Genomic DNA, 19,316 nt, shown 5'->3' with positions numbered 1-19,316 from the left:
TCTGGTCCATCGAGCCTGTCCCACACAATTGCCATACCTTGTGTATCACAACATATACACTCCACACCACCCGTGTGACATCAGGGAGGAGATTGAGCAAGACGCCATATCCTTAAGGCTACTGTGTTATGAAAGCAGATATTTTAATAACTAAGTAATACTCCCTTTTGTCTGAAACAAAGTTGCATCTTCTAATTTTTTCCAAATGTTCATTTTTCATTTGTAGAGTGACATTTCTGCTAATTACTTTAGAGTAGATCTTTTAATGCTCCTGGCTGCAAATTTTAATTAAATGACATAATACATTACACAATAGTCAGGATTTGGGAGAGTTAAACAAGTAGAGAACCACAACTTGTTAACCCAGGTCATCTCTTCATTAGTGTGCTTCCAGCTGCCAGGTTAACCGACATTGGAAGTTCGGAAGTAAGATACCATATGTGATGGTAAAGTATTACTCAGAAACCTCTATCTCAGGACAAATGTTCAAATGTGATGGTAGGTCGCAACCCAACTGAAATCTGGTGCTTTAATCGATGCTGATTTGTACAATTAATGGTGGGGGGGGGGTCTTAGACGCAAATTTCCAGAATGACTTATGTAGTTCACTCCCAACTGTTACTAGACAATCTTTACACAATTTCAGTTGTTCGATCACCAGATGCGCAGTAAATAGCAGTAAAATTCCATAACACTATAGAAGCAGCACTGCTGTGTGGAGATAAATAGTGCAAATGAAACACCGTCTCAAATGTCAATCCGCAAAAAAATTAAAGTATGCTAAGAAAGTAGGGCCAGAGAACATATCAGGGAATTAGTGAAAAGCACATTTTGAACCAATTTCAGGAAAACTTCTTTACTGAAAGTGAAAAATGTTTGGAATAATCTCCTAAGGTAGCGGAGACAAAATCCATGGGCTATTCATAATAAAATGAGATTCCATAAGCATACTGGAGGATTGAGCTTTGACAGCCCGAATGGCCTTTTATGTTCTTATATTATCGTTTACACTTTGTCAACATCAGTGTCATGAAACCCTCTGATCAAGGGGTGGAATTCTCCACCTCTCCAGTGGGAAGCACTTACACCACAAGATACAAATCTGCCCTATGTAAACTAGCATTCCAACGGCTGAGAATGGAAATATCAGGCTGGTGCATTTCTGACATGGAAATTATCAATATCATCATATCTTACAGAAGATGCAACACATGGAATTATGCCACTCTCTAGCATCACTAATCATTATATCTACAAATAGGTTGAACTAACCCCTGTACAAAAATGGGCACAGATATAAGTTAGCTAACTACCAGCCAGTCAGCCTAACATGGGTGGTGGAGAAACTTTTAGAGACAAAATTAATTTCACTTGGAAAAAGTATGGGTTAATAAATCACAGCCAGCATGGATTTGTTAAAGGCAAACCATGTTTATCTAACTTGATTTAGTTCTTTGATGAAGTAATGGAGAGAGTTGATGAAGGTAGTGATGAATGGTTGATGTTGTGTTTCTGGGCTTTCAAAAGGGATGTTTTTGTATATTAAAGGCAATATATAAATGTAAGTTGTTGTTGTTGAGTAATGTGATAGCTCAGGTTATCCAGTGGTATTGACATGAGAGACAGAAAATCAGGCATGCCAACTACTGTAATTCTTATACACCTTTATAACAATGCATATTGTGACAATCCCAATTTTAAAAGATTAATAAAACCAACGGATGAAGTTCCAATAGCAGCGGTTTGATCTCTTTCAGAGATTAAGAAATGTATGTACTGGCCATCAAACCGTAACATATGCGAGGAAGTAGGAATGAGAAAAGGCTACTCCAAACAATCCTGCTTATCTCATCATTTCAATCGATATGTATAGGGTCCCTCCACTCCTAATGCTGTGCAACACCAAAGCAGAAGATTAGGGGCAATGTTTTCACAGTGACTCACCAATCGATCCTTTGGGACATGGCATGGCTGCTGGTCGTCCATATTTTGTTCTTGGCCACCAAATGCCTGCTTCAAAGGCTTTTGGACACACATCATATTTCACTGAAATAAGTCAGACAGCATTTAGCTCAGAATAGTTTTATAGCCATGAAAATAACAATCAGTCTTTGGCTACATGTGACACTTGCATATGTGATACATTGCTCATCAATGCCACATTCCAATAGTACACGCACCAACATGCAAATGTGAAATTCTCTTAGTGCATTCAGATATTAACTATTAGACAAAAAAGGTTGGCATTGTGTTTAAAAAAAATATTCAATCTGTTTAAATTGATTAATAAAGACAGGTAAAACCTCTCTAAGGAAAGCATTTTTTTTTAGTAATTCTTCTGTTATTTCCATAAGCCCAGTATTGGGGCCCAGCATACCTTCACAGCCATTACTGGTGATTTCAGCGAAAGGGTTGTCACAGCGGTTACAGTGCTGTCCAATCACACCAGGCTTACAGGAACATTGTCCCGTTTCCACATCACAGGTGCGGGCTTGCGAACCCGTGGGAAAGCAATCGCATGGGTAGCATGTGTCGCTGTCCTGGGGCTGGTAATAGTTGTCCTGCAAAGGAATGGTTAGCCAGATATAAGATTTTACGAGTGTGGGAGACACTGTCCCCCTGGACATGATTTCGAAAGGCTCTGACAGGAACAAAACGCAGAGGGCCTGTAACAGGACCATTTCACAGGTTACTTCTGAAGTGAATGACAAAAACCCTTCTGCCAGCAGGATTAAAAAAAAAAAGTTAAACAAGTTTTGTACAAGTACAGACATCATCTTAAAAGAGATTGCTCACAGGCTAAGAATCATTATGGGAATACATCCAATCAGCTTACAGAAATGCTCTGAAATTTGATGAGATAGTGACCCTGATATTTATGGGGAAGCAGGAAGGGTATGGTAGAGCACAGCAGTACGCCGGAAACCCGGCACTGCCAGGGGTGTGGAGGTCCTGCCGTGTTTAACAGCAGGACGTCTCTAGAATTGTTTTCTTCTGTTTCCCACCCGGCAGTCGACCAAACTGACAGGCTGGCTGGCTGCTGGGCGGGAAAAGCAGTGGCAGGAGGCCGAACCCGGGGACTCTTGGGGATAGTCCCTGGCTATCATGATCATACCTTTGGAGCCAGCACCTCTCACTTCAATTTTGCTGCCGGGTTTCCCGAGCCCTGGGAAACTCAGCCAGAAGGAGTTAAATTAAATCAGGCTCCCAGTTGTACTGTGGGAGCCTGACTTAAATATGTTAATGAGATACTCGCATGCCTCACTAGCTGCTCCTATAGAAAGGGCAATGGGCGCATATGCGGCGGTTGGGGACACGTTTCCTGTTTTTAGGGTTTAATCCCCACCTGTGACCTCCTCCCGCCCATTGTGGAGGGATAATATTGAGGCCAGTGAGTTCAATTCTACTCCTCCCTGGCGTTACTGCTCTTTGCACTGTCAGTCTGTCACAAGTTGTGGCTTTGTACAGACTTTTGTTATTTTTCTCTTTGGCTATTGCACTAATGAGAAATATTCATCATATTAAAATTTGCCTTAGTTCAGTTGCCATGTTGGCGAGCATTTTGTCATTTATCTGTAGACAACTGGATACATGGAGCACTGAGAGGAAAAGTGCTGAATGCTTCAGACACCAAACTACAATTACTTTTCTTTTTCAGAAGACTATCTGTTGGAGGATGGTGTCCTTGGTAAAACCTTCCTGCCTTCGTACTGACCAGCATAGCATCCCCACATCTTCTTGGTGTCCTTGTTACCTGGGACTGATGCTGGGGGAGGAGAGCGGGAAAATGCTAATCTAGGCTCCATCCAGATTTTGTGGAAACATCAACGCTACTAAAACTATTAGCGTAGAAGTCAACGTCAGGCCCACATTGAGCTGGTTTTCCACCCATTGACTATAAATGGGCAGCTAATATTTGCCATGGGTCTGTACTCCTGATATCATAAAGCCCAAAATCTTTTAAATCAGTTAGGTTGAAAATATAAGAGCAGTACAGCAGAATTCAGCTTCAGTACAGTATTCGGGGGAAGAATAACTGTTTTCATCAGTGGGATTAATTCCACACTCAGTTTGTCAAATGGAGAAAAGGTAGTTTGACTAATTGGTTTGAATTAACTTTTTCACTTTTGTAAGGAGGGTTGTGAAGGAGAACTGTGATCACAGTAAAGGCAATAGCACCTACTGCTCATGGGCAGGACAAACAGAATTCAATAAACAAAAATAAATAAGTGAAAGCGTTTGTTTGTTCAGGGGCATTCAGAAAGGGAATGAACATTCCATTTCAAGGAACTTGTTATGAAGGTAAGAGTGCTTTCAAAGAACTTCAGAAACTGCTTATTTTTAATATTCAATTTCAATTATTCAAGGAGCTCAAGTTTACAAATGGTACTTTGACTGTAGAGAAAGTATGGTTGGGTTTAAACAAGCTCTATAGCACGGCATCATCCATGAATTCATTCATAAAATCTACGAGCACCATGGTAAGCATTTTAACTCTGACATTTTTACTGTCCTCATGTAAACAACAACAACATAGTCGGGGCAAGTGATTTATTGCTCCAGAAACATCATTTGACTGCGTCTGAGATACTTCATGCTAAATTTCAATACTGTATGCAGGCAGCAAATTGTGCTACATGGTCAAATGTAGAAATTCACAGAAAATCTTTGCAGGATGTTGTGTTGCAATAAATCACTCACACAAATGAAAGCATTTGCTGATATCAGTAAGGAAATGAACCATGCCAACGTATTATTTCAATGAAAATGTATGTACATGTAAAAATATGGGGGTGGGGGAACTAGAATAACATTTTAGCAAAATCAAAAATTTGAAGTAGTTTAATAAGCCTGGTATAATCTTAAATTATTTCTAAAAAATACATTCCCTGCAGAAATCTATTAATGATTGAAGTTCTATACATGGAGATCTCGTCACAGATACGGCATTTCCTCACCTTGCACCTGCATTCCCCAGAGGTTTTGTTGCAGTCAGGGTCAAAGCCCTTGTTGGTATTACAGTTACAAGGACCACAAATGGGATTTCCCCACCTTCCTCTTGGACACGGCAGGTCAATTCTGGGAAGAAGAAGAACGTGCATTTAAAATGGCAGTAGTCATTACTTTTAAACCATGCCTCTTTTTCTGAAATAAAAGATGGATAATTACTTTGAATGACAGCCACCCCCCCTCCCCCTCCCCAATCTCAGGATGGTTTTATTTAACAATGAAAGCCTAATCCACCTCCCCATCTCCTCAGTTGTAATCCTATCCAATCAGCACTGCCAACAGTCACAGGAAGTTTGGCAATTTTTCAATACAATGTATAAATGCAAAGTATGGAATCAGAAAAGATCATTCAACCCATCAACTCCACAGATCATGCTGTAAATGAACTCTGTGTAACTCAATCAATCACCAGTTGGAAGCAACCAGGCAAACCTCCATAATAACTCTTCAACCTTCCCCCTCCAAAGGTGATCAACTCAACCTTACAAACTGCACTTGCAACAGTGCAGTATTCCAAAGGTGACTTATCCACAATCCAAGGGGCCATTGTACTGCACAAAGCATTTGATCACTTAAGTCTATCTTTACAACCTTCAATCCCATTCTTAAACAAGTATTTATCCAGTTCTTTCTGAATGGCAACAATGTCAAAATTAAATAGGTTTTACAAACTGTAGAGAATTATACCAGCACAAGCCTGACTGCTTGGTTGCTATGCAAAGGTTACATTTGTTAATGAGAAGAAGTCAAAGGAAAAGGTGACTATGCTCTGGCACAAACAAATAGTGGCATAATTTGCTCAGAAAATAGTTCAAATAGATCAGCATATCCATTAACTTATTGGTTAGTTCATTCTTACTTGTTTTCACAGTATTGGCCGTAATAGCTTTCTCCACAGTCACACGTGTATCCGTGTGAGGAGCTTCGTTTATGGACACAGCTCGACACGTGTTCACATGGATTCAGTCTGCAGACATCCACACAGTTTTTCCCAAAGAACCCTGTTCAAGGGAGGGAAGACAATCAATAGCCTCAGTTTAACTTGCACTGTCCCGACTTTTTCCAGGGTCTGTTATGCACCAAATAATATTCAATGGAATGCTAAAGAGGAATGAGAATTGGCATGTATGTAGACCATGTATACTAACTGTATAGTCACATAAGGTCTACTACCAGTGGGCACTGCGGCGGGAGACCTGAGGGTCACCTGCATAGGTGTGCAGGGCCCAGAATAAAAGGCTGCCTACCATGCTTGTGCTTCACTCTGGAGTTACAATAAACGGGATTAAGGTCACAACAGCTCAAGTAAAATACTAGATCTCGTGGAGTCATTCATAAGAGTATTAAAGACATAACAAGAATAAGGTCCATAAAGCATTAACAAAAGCAGAAGACATTGATCCTCGTTACACTGTATATAAAAAGCTACCATAGTTCATGAAGGGGTAGTTACCCTAGATCAAGCCAAATTTATGTAAAATGAGGTGACCCAGGCCCTCTCCAGCTCAGTGAAAAACCTCCTCAGTTCTAAGGATCTAGATCATAATTTTTCAAAATGTGTTTTTTCTCCATTGTGTTTTCAAGAGATGCTTCAATACTTTTCTATTTAGTGTTATTCATGCCATTCAGATAGATTTACCTGCCTGATGGATCAAATACGCCACATTAACAGATGTTAGATATTCCTTCATAAAGCTGGATTTTGAACTGCCTAACTTGCTGTTAGCTTCCTGCTTATAGTCGCATAATTAAAGGCTTCAGTATTATTCCTCAGTAGACTGCAGTCCCTTATTCTTATCAGCAATTAGCAAGTTATGTGAGATTGTTGCTAACTGTGACCTTCCCTCTCTTTCTCTGCATAGATTGACCTTTCTCTGCATGGATTGACCTGTGTAATCTAAAATTTATACTTTAGCACCGAACAAATTCTTCTGTGTGAGGATCTTGGTATGTGCAAAATGACTGACATATTTGTGTGTGCAACACAGACATTTCTGAGAGATAAATGTAAGTTTAAAAAAAAATCTAGTTATCCCTTCAACTTTCTAGCTGGTGAGAATGTGGAACTCGCTACTACTGGGAGTGGTTGAAGTGAATAGCATTTAAGAGGAGGCTAGCCAAGCATATGAAGGAGAAGGGAATAGACGGTTATGCTGATAGAGTTAGATGAGGAAAGGCGGGAGGAGGCTCGGGTGGAGCATAAACGGCGGCATGGACTGCTTGGGTCGAATGGCCTGTTCCTGTGCTGTATATCTTATGTAATCCCTGAAGATCACTCAACTATGTCTCTTTGATCTCTCAGCTATGTATATCTCAATCACCTAGTTGTACACTTTCAATCTCTCAGTTCTAACTTCTCAATCTCCCAGCTCCATGTTTCTCAGCCTCCCAGTTCCATTCCTTCAAATCTGCTGTCCTATCCTTTCAAACTCCAAGCTCATTTCCTCGCTGTTGCTTTTGTTGGTATTCTCACATTCTGGCACTAACCGTGTAATCAAACATTAGCAAAGCTACCATTCATAGCACTTATTTCTGGAGTTTCCTTTGCTCTTAAAAATTTCCCAACTGTATGACATTTGGTAAAAGATACAGATAGAAATACTAAAAAACAATTACTGGTAATTAATAGCTGAAACAATTCTCAGAAACAACATTTAAATCAGATGCTCGGGCCAAGCTTCAAGTGAGAGAGCCAAATATCTTTCCAAAAAGTCAGAATTGTATTAGTGTCATTTTTCATTGGTAACGTAACACTGTGTCAAGTGAACACTTCAGATATAATTACCTGGCTCACAGATACAGGAGTAGCTATCCCAGTTATTACTGCAGTAGCTGTTTGTGGGACAAGGACTGGAATCACAGGGATCCGGAACATCACAACCATTCTCTACTTGAAACTTTACAGCTCGATCCATGTTCAGAGTGGCTATATATGTTGAAGTATCTCCCATTCGCAGGCCCTAGCACAGAGAGCAGAAAGGAACTCTTTTTAAGTAAATGAATATCCACCCCAGCTACTCCAAAGAAACCGTCCTCACTGCAATACAATGTAATACTGAGGAAGCTTCTTATTGAGAGACATTCTGACTAGAGTTTTACAAACCACAACAGGACAATTCACCAATGGAATTATAAGTGCAAACAAAGTTGGATGCCAGAGGAGTCATAAGTACCCAACAAACTCAGGGCTCCCCCACAGATAATGAACTCTCCCACCCTCCACCCCCTCACAACTAGTCTAAAGAGAAAGGATTCAGCTGCAACTGAGAGCATATATGCCACCCCGATCATTTCTGGTGGGACTTTCCAGAAGTGGTGGTGACAGACAGAGAGCCAAGAGAAAGGTTCCCAAGGAATTTCCACCACTTTCAGCTAGAATTGCACCAGCTCCCAGGTGTAGCCCCAGCACAAAATCTAGACTATTATGCCGAGACACAGACAGCTGCCCATAATCCTCAGTCCAGTGAGTTACCGATCTCAGACATATTGTATGGGGACATAGGAGGGCCATTTTCCCATCAGAGCAGGAGGGAAAGCTGGGGAGTGAGTCATACTAAGCTGCTGGCACACAACTCCCTTTGCCTGGTTTCAATATAAGACAATTAAGCCACTGGGAGCAAACTGGCCATCTGCCCTCTGAACTAGTGCAGGCAGAGTGATGGAAGAAGAAAAGAAAAATGCTTGAAAAATAAACGAGGGAGCCTCACCAAAACAAAGGTAAATACAACCGAATTCAAATCATATTACTGGTACTTACATAATAGAAGTTGTTCAGAATTTAGATGAGAACAAAAGGAAATGCTTCTGTAAACAGGACTTACACCTCTATCCAAGTGAGCAAGTTTCAAAAGTGAATTTCAGTGAGATGATGGACCAATAGTGATTACTCCCAGCCCACCTTACATTTTAAGACATTGTAGGCAAAAGTTACTGTAGTTTTTACTTTAGAAATAAATTAGATGTATATATATAAAACACACACACACACACACACACACACACATATATATCTATATAAAATGATAATACAAAATACAGGTCATAACACTAAATTACACAATCCAATGGCAAAAAATGTAGAATTTATAAATTAAACTGAAAACAAAATAGGCGACATATGGACTATTCAGTGATACTGTGAAAACTGCCAGCAAATAGCAAGACTTGTCACACACCCTCAATAACACCTCCCACGAACATGCTTGTGAAACCTACAAGTCTTTTAGATAAATTAATGCAAACGCGTAAGAGGCCTGGATTTTTGGCCCAATCTCTGCCAACGTTTTGTTGGCAAATGTGGAAGTGGAACATTGCTTGGGAACACACTCCACCACACCCTGGCCTTGCTGTACGTCCAATTCATTTCCCACTCCTGGGGCTCAGCGGCCTTATAATGGGCGGGCATATTGTAACACAATGCAAATTAGGGAAATATGTTCGTTAATGTATTTCAGGAATTTCCATCTTTACAATGTTGGATGTAAGTGGCACCCGAGAGTCCCCAGTGTGCAGTGTTATAATGGTGGTAGAAGGGGCCCAGAATTCCTGCTTGTTGCTGGGGTCTGTGCAATTGCTCAGAGAACAATGGATTGCTTGCCGCAGCCAAACTCCGCCCATAGTCCGGCGCAACTTCCTGGAAGAGGCCCAGGGAACCAGCCTCCAATATTTAAATGATCCAGAGGCTCAACAGATCGACCAGGGTCGGAGGCACATCTCTGTGGCGGGCAGGAGTCCAATCCTGCTTGAGAGGTGCCCCAGAGGAGCATCAGTGGAAAATCGACAACTTAATGTCTGAATGAAAATAACTAGGTTGCATGAATGAACAAATACAAGTCTCCACAGTAAAAGAAAAGAATGGACCAGTGATCCTTTGCTCCTTACCTGCATGCAGCCATAGAACCCTTGTTGCTTTGTGCCCACATCATCAGGGAGGCGACCAACAAAGATACTCGTCAATTTTAATCCTGGTAATTCATTCCCAATTTCTACATTGCCCTGCAATGATACATAGTCAAAGATTAGAGCCTCGAAATTACTTTTGCAGAGATTAGTTGAATTCATATAGCATTGCTCTGTCTTTTAACAGACTTAAACTGATAAATGGAGAAATGTCTGTGATAGAGGAGAGAAGATTGTTATACAAATGCATTAAGTGTTCGCCCTCTGATATTGTCAACATTAATTCTAGCCTTAAGTAGCTCAGCAGCACCTCTACAGAGTGCAGTGAAACTGTGTGCTATAATAATTCAATGCAGCTATCGACACTCACCATTGGGTTTACCCGGCAATCGCTTCCTATTTTGTTAGCAGCAGACTGCTCCATGTAATGCAGGATTACATTTAAATGCCAGGGTTAATATCACTTGCCTTGGTAAATTGCATTATTTTGTCTGATCTGCTCTTTCCCATAAAATGCAATTTGTAGGAATATTTCCAGTGTATTATTCATTACAAAAGAAAACATAAACCATTATCAAAATCCCCTATTATGGAGCAAGCTCTATCCTGTTAAAATTCTGAGCTGGTCAGTTTCACTATCCAAATGATCACACATTCCAAAGGAGGAACATTTGATTGGTTTTGAATTGGCGAATTGCGAAGCTGTCAGTTTAAGCAGTGCTGCAAGATCTTTAAAGTGAATGGCTCTAAAAAGGAATCACACGAGAGACAAACAATCTTGAAAATGATCTTTTAAACTCCACAGTACTTCCCAATGCTGTATCGTCCCATTTAATGGATCCCGCTATCAAGTCTTTTTGCATTTTGATCATGATCTAAGAAGGTAAATTTTGCCGTTGGGGCCTTGGTCCAGCGCTTAGAGGTCAGAAAATACCGAGGATTCCTTGTGTGCCTGAATTAATGAGACATCACTTGAGGCCAAAAAATGAAGCTGCATTAACCTTTTTAAAATCCTGTCTGAAGTTAGGGCATCACCCATAAAAACAGAGCATGTAGGTATCACAGCAGCTCATTTGCTTTTTAAAGGTGGAAGTTAGGCTTCTGGAACATTTTTGACACCTGCATGTTCCCTTTCCTACATTTTGCGCCCGAGATTTATTGGTTTTGTTTGGTAGGCCTTCATCTTTGTATTTCTTTCCCCCTACTCATACTTTTCTTCATTATTCCTGTTGGCTTTGACATCACACTATATGAAGAGATGGGTGTTCCTTGGAAGGATACGGGTGGCGGAGTCAGAAACCATTGCAAAATTTAGATGAAAAAGCAGAAATTGTGAAGGGCCAACAAATGCAGTGCAGCCTCCCTTGAGGCATGTTGGCCACTCAAGGCACTACTGTGGGACTATAACCTGGACATGTCACACAAGCCCTGTTTTCACCATCTCCACTTCTCAAGACAGGAAAAAGAAAGAGAAAAATGAAAGAAGAAATGAGGGAAAAAGAGCCAGAGGAGGAGATAGAAAAATATCAAAGAAAACAGTCAAAAAAGAAAAACAGCAAAGAGCTGAGGACAGAAAAGCAATGTGGGAACTAAGGGTGAGTTATAAACGTTATAATTAAATATATGAAATATTATAAACACTATAATTAAACCTCCGTGTATGTGGCAAAAATATAGAATGGTTAAAACTGTGAGGTTCCACGGGTGGCCTGGAGCCAGTGAAGAGTGCAGGTAGGAGAATGAGTGCGGCCTCTCTCTCACACCTGTGATGTAATGAGGCTCTGTACCACCAGTGAGACCTCGCAATTGTGCCGTATGAAGTGAAGCTGCAATCAGGTTTGCGGTTTCTAGATTTTGTTTTCTCGAGTGCCTGTAGAAATGACCAAATAGGAAGACAGAAAAATATTGCAGGGAATAAAGCGTGATCTGTAGGAGATGTATGAAGGTACCGGAACACAGTAAATGAAAAGGGGTTTTCTTCCCAATAACACAGAAACTGGTGCCATTCCATTTTGAGCTGGTGATACTTAGATTGTGCAAAGTGACCATCCATTTGGAGCTGTAGAACACCATTTCCAGGGGGCCAAAGCAAATCGAGTGAACTGGAGGAGGAGATGCTCAGGTGTTCAGTGATATTTCCAGTTTTGAATGTAAGGTGCAATTAAACAATTTCAATCTGATCACTGGAGACTGCTAAAATATGCAGAAATCTCCCTTGCACGAGTTACCTGGTACATTCCATAATCCAAAGACAGGACAGCCAAATATTTGATGTCCTTGCCATCCTTAATACTTTTGATCTCAATCAGTATATGGTGCCAGTCTCCGTCACTGACCCGTGTCCGAGTCAGTCTCAGTTGGGCTTTTAATCTGTTTCTGTTGTACACTTCAAACTGTAGGTTACTGTCAATTATCTGCCAGAGATGGAACGGCAAGAGTACCAGAGTTAATTCACACTGTCCACGGTGAAAGACACATACACTATTTCAAGTTTGAATGTACTCCCCCACTCCAGGAAATTTAGGCATGAAGCCAGTTTATACTCGTCAACACACACAGTAAATAAAAACACAGAGACACTCCAGCTCGTGAAAAGTACCATGGAAATACATTGATAATTTTACATGCTTAGTGTTACAAAGAGGTCAGTAAATGCTTTGGAGTTTTTCTTTTCTAGAGATTATTGCAGTCCCTGCCTGCTGCACAGTATCCTGTCTAATAGATGATCAGAATAATCAGACTCATGATCTTCCAGGGTTGAGACCCAGACCCTGCTTCTAAAGCTAACGGGAGAGTTTATTTTTAAAAAGAACATTTTATTCAATGGCCTAAAATATCAACTGATTTACTTCATTCGACTGGAAAGCATTCCAATTTGGATAAACAGTCACTGTTGACACTTAAGGAAAATAAAATCTCAAGAAATCAGACAAGATTAATCTCACATTTAATTTTTAATTAAGGAAGATCAGCAGTACCTCAACTTATCAACTCTGGAATGGATTAGAAATAACGATGAGCTAATCTGCAACACATTTCACTGCTAATGCATACAGAAATATTGCTGCTACACCCCACTAAAATGTGCAGCCCAGTGACAAAGAGCGTTGTTTGAATTCAGCAGCGGCAGTAATATTATCCAGTGCATGGCGTTTCAGGGCAGATGCTCACCTGAATGTTAATTTTGGAGGAAGTCCCAGCATTTGCCTGCACGAGGAATCCATTGGCTTTTCTCGTGCGGAACATTAGGCCGATGTACCAGGGCACGGAGATAGTGATGTCAAGGTCAGCCCAGGAGATCAGACTGCTGCCCTTGAAACGCTGGGAGTAGGGCATTACTGGAGAGAGAAAATACCAGCATGTCCATTAGCAATAAGGAACCTGATTTCTGTACTACACAAGAAAGGTGCATAAAAATAATTTTCCAACATTAAATTATTTTCCAATTACTTTGTTCGTAATGACAACCACAAACTGAAGCAGTAAAGATATGTTATCAAATGAGCCCTTTATGTAGAATAAACTCAGGATGTGAAATTATAGGACACATAGTGAAACTATAGGAACAGGAGTAGGCTATTCAACCCCTTGAGCCTGTGCCGTCATTCAATTAGACCATGTCTAATCTGTATCAACTCCATTTACCCACCTTGGTTTCATAACCTTTAATACTCTTACCTGGCAAATAGCTATCCCTCTCAGTTTTGAAATTTTCAATTTACCTCGCCTCAGCTTTTGGGAAGCGAGTTCTAGATTTCCACTACCCTTTGTATGAAGAGGTGCTTCATGTCTCCTGACTCCCCCATCAGAGGAAATAGTTTCTCTCTATCTAAACACCTCAATTAGATCAGTCCTAAATCTAATCTAGGGATTACATGCCTAGTCTATGCAACCTGTCCTCATAATTTAATCCTTGGTGCTGGCACTCACAATGACTGTATAACAGCAGTTAAACGTTGCATGGAATTGTGTAACATATTGTTGGCACTCCCATGGACTGTGCAAAACTGGTAGGATGTGCACTGATTATAGTGACAAGGGGAGAGACCAATGGTGAAACTTGCTCTTCAAAAAAAGTTCACTGTAGTTTAACGATTGCTGTAACCACATAAATTCAAGTCAAAGTGCACAGCAGTTGCTTAGAGCAAGTAAAGCTCCCCATTGACCACCCAGTCACTTTACAGTAATGACAGATTACTTTTTTGGGTGTCTGCCACAGTGGGATTCTTGGATTCTTGCAAAAAAAAACATTTCTCTTCCTTGAGTGCACTTGTATCTGATCCCAATTAGCAGTCTCGCAGAAATGGTCCGTCCATGTCAGTGGTAGAGAGAGATCAGTTCCGATTAAATCGGGTAAACTTGCTGTGTTGCTATGTCTCCCATTGGCCAAAGCAACCAGATCCATAGGCCCGCTTTGTTGGCCCTTTCCCCTTCGTTTGAAAGGCAGATTACCTTTTTTAAAATATTTTAAAAATAAAGAAAAAAGGAAAAGCTGCCGTGATTCAGCTATTTAGAGTATTCAGGGACAACATCAATTATTACAATAATTATAAAGGAAACAGAATTTGTTGACACCATATAATGTTCTCAGTTGATGCACTTTGATATAATTGGTCTCTATTTAAATAATTTGCAGTAACAGCCATATGCAACATAACTAGATAGAAAGTATGGCAAATTAATCCCTTGCTGGACTAATTATCATGTTGCTCTTGTCTTAGATTCAGACCTTGGAGATTTCACATTTTCTCATTATCATGGAGAAAGTGTTATAGTGCCAGCACTGATGATGCCTTTTTACTGAGGAGGACAATGCTAGTAAGCGCACTCAGGGCCTAAGTGACATTTGTGCACCACTTACTCTGCTCGAGGATCTGAAATTCAGAACCGTGCTGGGGTGTAACAGCAGCAGAGTGGAGTCAACCACAACTCCAACATCCCTCTCATAACATGGAGATACAGTCAAGGGTCAACTCTTGTATTACACTCGAAATTTGTTCACACTGTCAATACCAATGCTGACCAGCATGAAATCCATGGCTACCTGGATGAGGTTTTGAGCTAGTTTGACTCTGAAATTGAATTCATGTCAGATTTCCTCCAGATTCAGTGATGCAGTGCAAATGGGACAATCATTTATCATGGGCTTTCATTTTTCATCACATCCTTGCTTCATTAGTGTGTGCCTGGTCATTGATCACGCATATTTTTATAAGAAATTGTGGTTTAATTTATTACCAGCTCCATGTCTGATTTACCATTCGGCAGTGTGTGTGTTGCAGCCACAAAACCTCAATTCCATAAAGACCAAGCATGTCAGCCACAAGATCTTGCAACGATCTCTGAAACCACAATGTTGTGTTTGCCTCAATCCCTGTCATAGAATTATAGAAATTTACAGCACGGAAGGAGGCCATTTCGGCCCATCGTGTCCGCGCCGGCTGACAAAAAGCTATCCAGCCTTATCCCACTTTCCAGTTCTTGGTCTGTAGCCTTGTAGGTTACGGCTCTTCAAGTGCACATCCAAGTACTTTTTAAATGTGTTGAGGGTTTCTGCCTCTACCACCCTTTCAGGCAGTGAGATCCAGACCTCCAGCATCCTTTGGATGAAAGAATTTCCCCTCAAATCCCCTCTAAACCTCCTATCCTGTCTCACAATTCACAGGCAATATCAAACCAGGAATTCAACAATTTTACTGAGGACAATGAAACGCTAACCTGGACAGAATCTTTTCCTTCAAAGCAAAGACAATTGTTAAAGAACTTGCAGACAACATGGTAATCATTGAAATGTAACATTCTTAATGTGCAGGGAAACAGATATTTTGGTTACTTACATTTTATTTTTAATAAATTTCCCCATATTATGCAGGTGTAAAAAAGTACCCAATATTAATAATTACAACAGTGGACTGGGCTGGAGAGAGACACTGTGGAGGTGATTTCCCCCGTATACTTCAGCTAAAGAGCCTCTGAGGTGGCCAAGATGGGGTCTTGACATGCAATGCCGGTTTAGCCTACCTCGAGGGCAAGGCGCCAGCTGGTAAAGGAGATTAAGCGCGCTAGGAACGGCTGTCCCGGGATCGTTAAGGCTCTGATTGACAATTCAATTACCTGCTCGAGCTCACTAAAGAGGCTGCACGGCATTTTAGTGGCTAGCGCTTCAATGAATGACCTCTCCTAACAGTGCCCAGCTGAACAGGAGTAAAGATGTTGTTGCTGAGGATTTCTATCGCTACTTAAAGCCATGCTCAACTTTCACTGTTCACTTCCTGCCGGAGATAGACTGCATTGCAAGAAGGCTTTTGAGACACATCGGGAGATTATCTGGGACACTTTGTTGAGACTTCCCCAACACTCAACATTTTTCCGGGAAATTCTCTAAGGACTTCACTTAAAGAGATTGAGTGCTGCAGGACCTTCTGTAGTCACCAGGAGAAAGGGAGTACTTGGTCATGGGCATCTTGCTAGGGGAGCCCCTTTGTCTGGAGGACTGGGAGCAGGGGAAGAGGCCAGGCAGAGAAGTACCAGCTGCTGCAGGAGAGAGGGACTGGAGGGCGAGGTGGGACATCCCTCCTCCTCTGGACCTCCTCCAACGGGACCTCCGGTGCCACTTCTGAAAAACTGTGCACCCTCATAGAAACATAGAAAATAGGTGCAGGAGTAGGCCATTCAGCCCTTCGAGCCTGCACCGCCATTCAATTAGTTCATGGCTGAACATGCAACTTCAGTACCCCATTCCTGCTTTCTCGTCATACCCCTTGATCCCCCTAGTAGTAAGGACTACATCTAACTCCTTTTTGAATATATTTAGTGAATTGGCCTCAACAACTTCCTGTGGTAGAGAATTCCACAGGTTCACCACTCTCTGGGTGAAGAAGTTTCTCCTCATCTCGGTCCTAAATGGCTTACCCCTTATCCTTAGACTGTGGCCCCTGGTTCTGGACTTCCCCAACATTGGGAACATTCTTCCTGCATCTAACCTGTGTAAACCTGTCAGAATTTTAAACGTTTCTATGAGATCCCCTCTCATTCTTCTGAACTCCAGTGAATACAAGCCCAGTTGATCCAGTCTTTCTTGATATGTCAGTCCCGCCATCCCGGGAATCAGTCTGGTGAACCTTCGCTGCACTCCCTCAATAGCAAGAATGTCCTTCCTCAAGTTAGGAGACCAAAACTGTACACAATACTCCAGGTTTGGCCTCACCAAGGCCCTGTACAACTGTAGTAACACCTTCCTGCCCCTGTACTCAAATCCCCTCACTATGAAGGCCAACATGCCATTTGCTTTCTTAACCGCCTGCTGTACCTGCACGCCAACCTTCAATGACTGATGTACCACGACACCCAGGTCTCGTTGCACCTCCCCTTTTCCTAATCTGTCACCATTCAGATAATATTCTGTCTCTCTATTTTTACAACCAAAGTGGATAACCTCACATTTATCCACCCTCTCCTTCGGTCCCTGCGCCATCATGAAACGATGCATCGTGTGTCAGCCAGTGCACACCACACCTTCAGTGGAAGTGGGTGTGTGGAGGCTACACATACCACTCCAGGTAAATTGCTTCTAAATAGCGCTTGTGTGTTAAACCTGCAAGTGAGTGTTTTAGTGCCTCCAGGCACGTTTAAATCATGGTAATCATCATTTAAGCTAAAACCAGACTGTCAAACAAGTGTGTCTTATTAGCACAGCATCCATTTAGCACTTGTCTTCACTCTTTCACCAAAATAACCCTAGTGAGTTCAAAAAAGTCCTTCCATATTTGGAACCTGTGTTCAAAACCAGACCAGAATAATGGGATGGAAGTCTTTTATCTCTGCACTGTATCTTCTGCGAAGTGAAGAACAGGTGTCTGAACCTAGTTCCTAGTGGGTATAAGTCACTAAAAAACAGCCTCACTCAGTGATGGATACTGATAGGCCCCAAAAAGTATGGGCCTTCCAGCAAACTCCCACCGTAACTCCAGCTGGAGTTCAGCAGAGGCCCAGGATAAAGGACAGGACCTGGATACCTTGTCTGCCCCAAATGAGGTTCCTCACATCAGAGGAAATGTGGGAGCTCCCGCTTCCCTGGCCTCAGTGGGACCCATCTTAACTGTGGAGGATGGTGGCTTCACATTGAGGTGGTGAGGGGTCAAGGCCAGGGAAACAGCTTTAAACCTCAAAGATATCAATGTCTTCAGATATTTTCATTATCAGTGCCCTTTTGTAAGAGGGATAAAGAGGCTGGTGGGGAGGGTGGGGGAACTAGGCATCCATCCCTAGACGGCAGCAGGTTGCTAGAGTCTGGCGGGCACTTAAATTGCTTCCGTAATGGCATGGGGCATCCAGCAGGCCCGTGTAAATTAGGAGCCTTCCCACAGGCCCCATGTAACCCAGCAGCCTCAACATTGGAGGGCAACGGCAGGCGTGATCCTGGTATAACTGCTGGGCTCACCTCTCTGTGCAAATTTGGGGACATAACAGGAGAAAGAGAATTTCAGACTGGTGTAGCAGTGGGTGCTCCTCAGAGATTGGAAATAAAGGACGTGGTTGGGCAGAGCAAAGGGGCCTTCACTCTGCACCTGACCTACACTGTGCCTGATCTGGTAGCACTTTGTACTGACACGGGATGCAACAATGGAAAGATATTGCATTCTCCGACACAAAAATCCACCAAAACACGTTGCTAAAAATTAAAATAACTTTAAAGTAATTATTAAATTGTCTTTTTTTAAACAACCAATGTAACAAAATAATTTTGTATTGGACTCCATTTAAATTTTAATCTAAGTAAAATAAAAGGCTTCCTTTGGAGGAAACACTGGCACATTAACACTCAGCATATACAGGAAGTAACTGTGTTTCTCTGACTCTGCCTGTCCCTAAATTCCAGCAACTATCAGCCTCACAGTTCATTTGAAGCTTTGTGAATCACATCAGCTCGGGCAAGGTCAAATAAAGCAGACAGACAAGCTCAATGCAGAAAGGGCAAGAAACAGAACCAGCATTTCTATAACTGCTGCTCTTCCTTTATTTTGTAACTCAAACTTTAACACTAGATATATATATATGAGAGAGAGGCATGAATACATTAAATAGGATAGTTTTTTATTTTAATAAGTTATTATGGTTGTGATCCAGTCATAACGTTCAAAACACAGTGGAGCCTTGTAACGATGATATTTTATAACAAAATCAAGTAATAGAGTATCGAGATCCAGTTGCATGGAGCTGGAGTAGGAGGCTCTCTCTAATGTAAAAATGTAACTTATTTCGATGCATCTCATTCTGAAATATAACACTACTGTTTAAACTATTCTGGAATCTGTCTCACTTTATGTGATCACAAAATGGAATCCTAATATTTCCCTAAAGTTGATAGCTCTGGGTTAGGTGACTGAGTGACACTGACACAGGAAGCC

General features: G+C 41.5%; 1 protein-coding gene across 1 annotated transcript in view; it reads right to left on the bottom strand.

Moving 5' to 3' along the window:
• celsr1a (cadherin EGF LAG seven-pass G-type receptor 1a) overlaps positions 1-19,316 on the bottom strand; it is a 366,505-nt gene that overhangs the window by 57,603 nt on the left and 289,586 nt on the right. Inside the window, exons 10-17 of the mRNA XM_070897418.1 lie at positions 13,081-13,247; positions 12,138-12,323; positions 9,892-10,005; positions 7,796-7,970; positions 5,870-6,011; positions 4,959-5,079; positions 2,378-2,561; positions 1,945-2,046 (exon numbers count right to left, since the gene is read on the bottom strand). Coding sequence (XP_070753519.1) covers positions 1,945-2,046; positions 2,378-2,561; positions 4,959-5,079; positions 5,870-6,011; positions 7,796-7,970; positions 9,892-10,005; positions 12,138-12,323; positions 13,081-13,247 — 1,191 coding nt within the window. The remainder of the gene's footprint in view (positions 1-1,944; positions 2,047-2,377; positions 2,562-4,958; positions 5,080-5,869; positions 6,012-7,795; positions 7,971-9,891; positions 10,006-12,137; positions 12,324-13,080; positions 13,248-19,316) is intronic.

This window comes from Pristiophorus japonicus, chromosome 13 (genome assembly GCF_044704955.1).
Source record: "Pristiophorus japonicus isolate sPriJap1 chromosome 13, sPriJap1.hap1, whole genome shotgun sequence".
Taxonomy (NCBI): Eukaryota; Metazoa; Chordata; class Chondrichthyes; family Pristiophoridae; genus Pristiophorus; species Pristiophorus japonicus.
The sequence above is the reverse complement of the archived record's forward strand: the minus strand, read 5'-3'. Positions and strand labels throughout refer to the sequence as shown.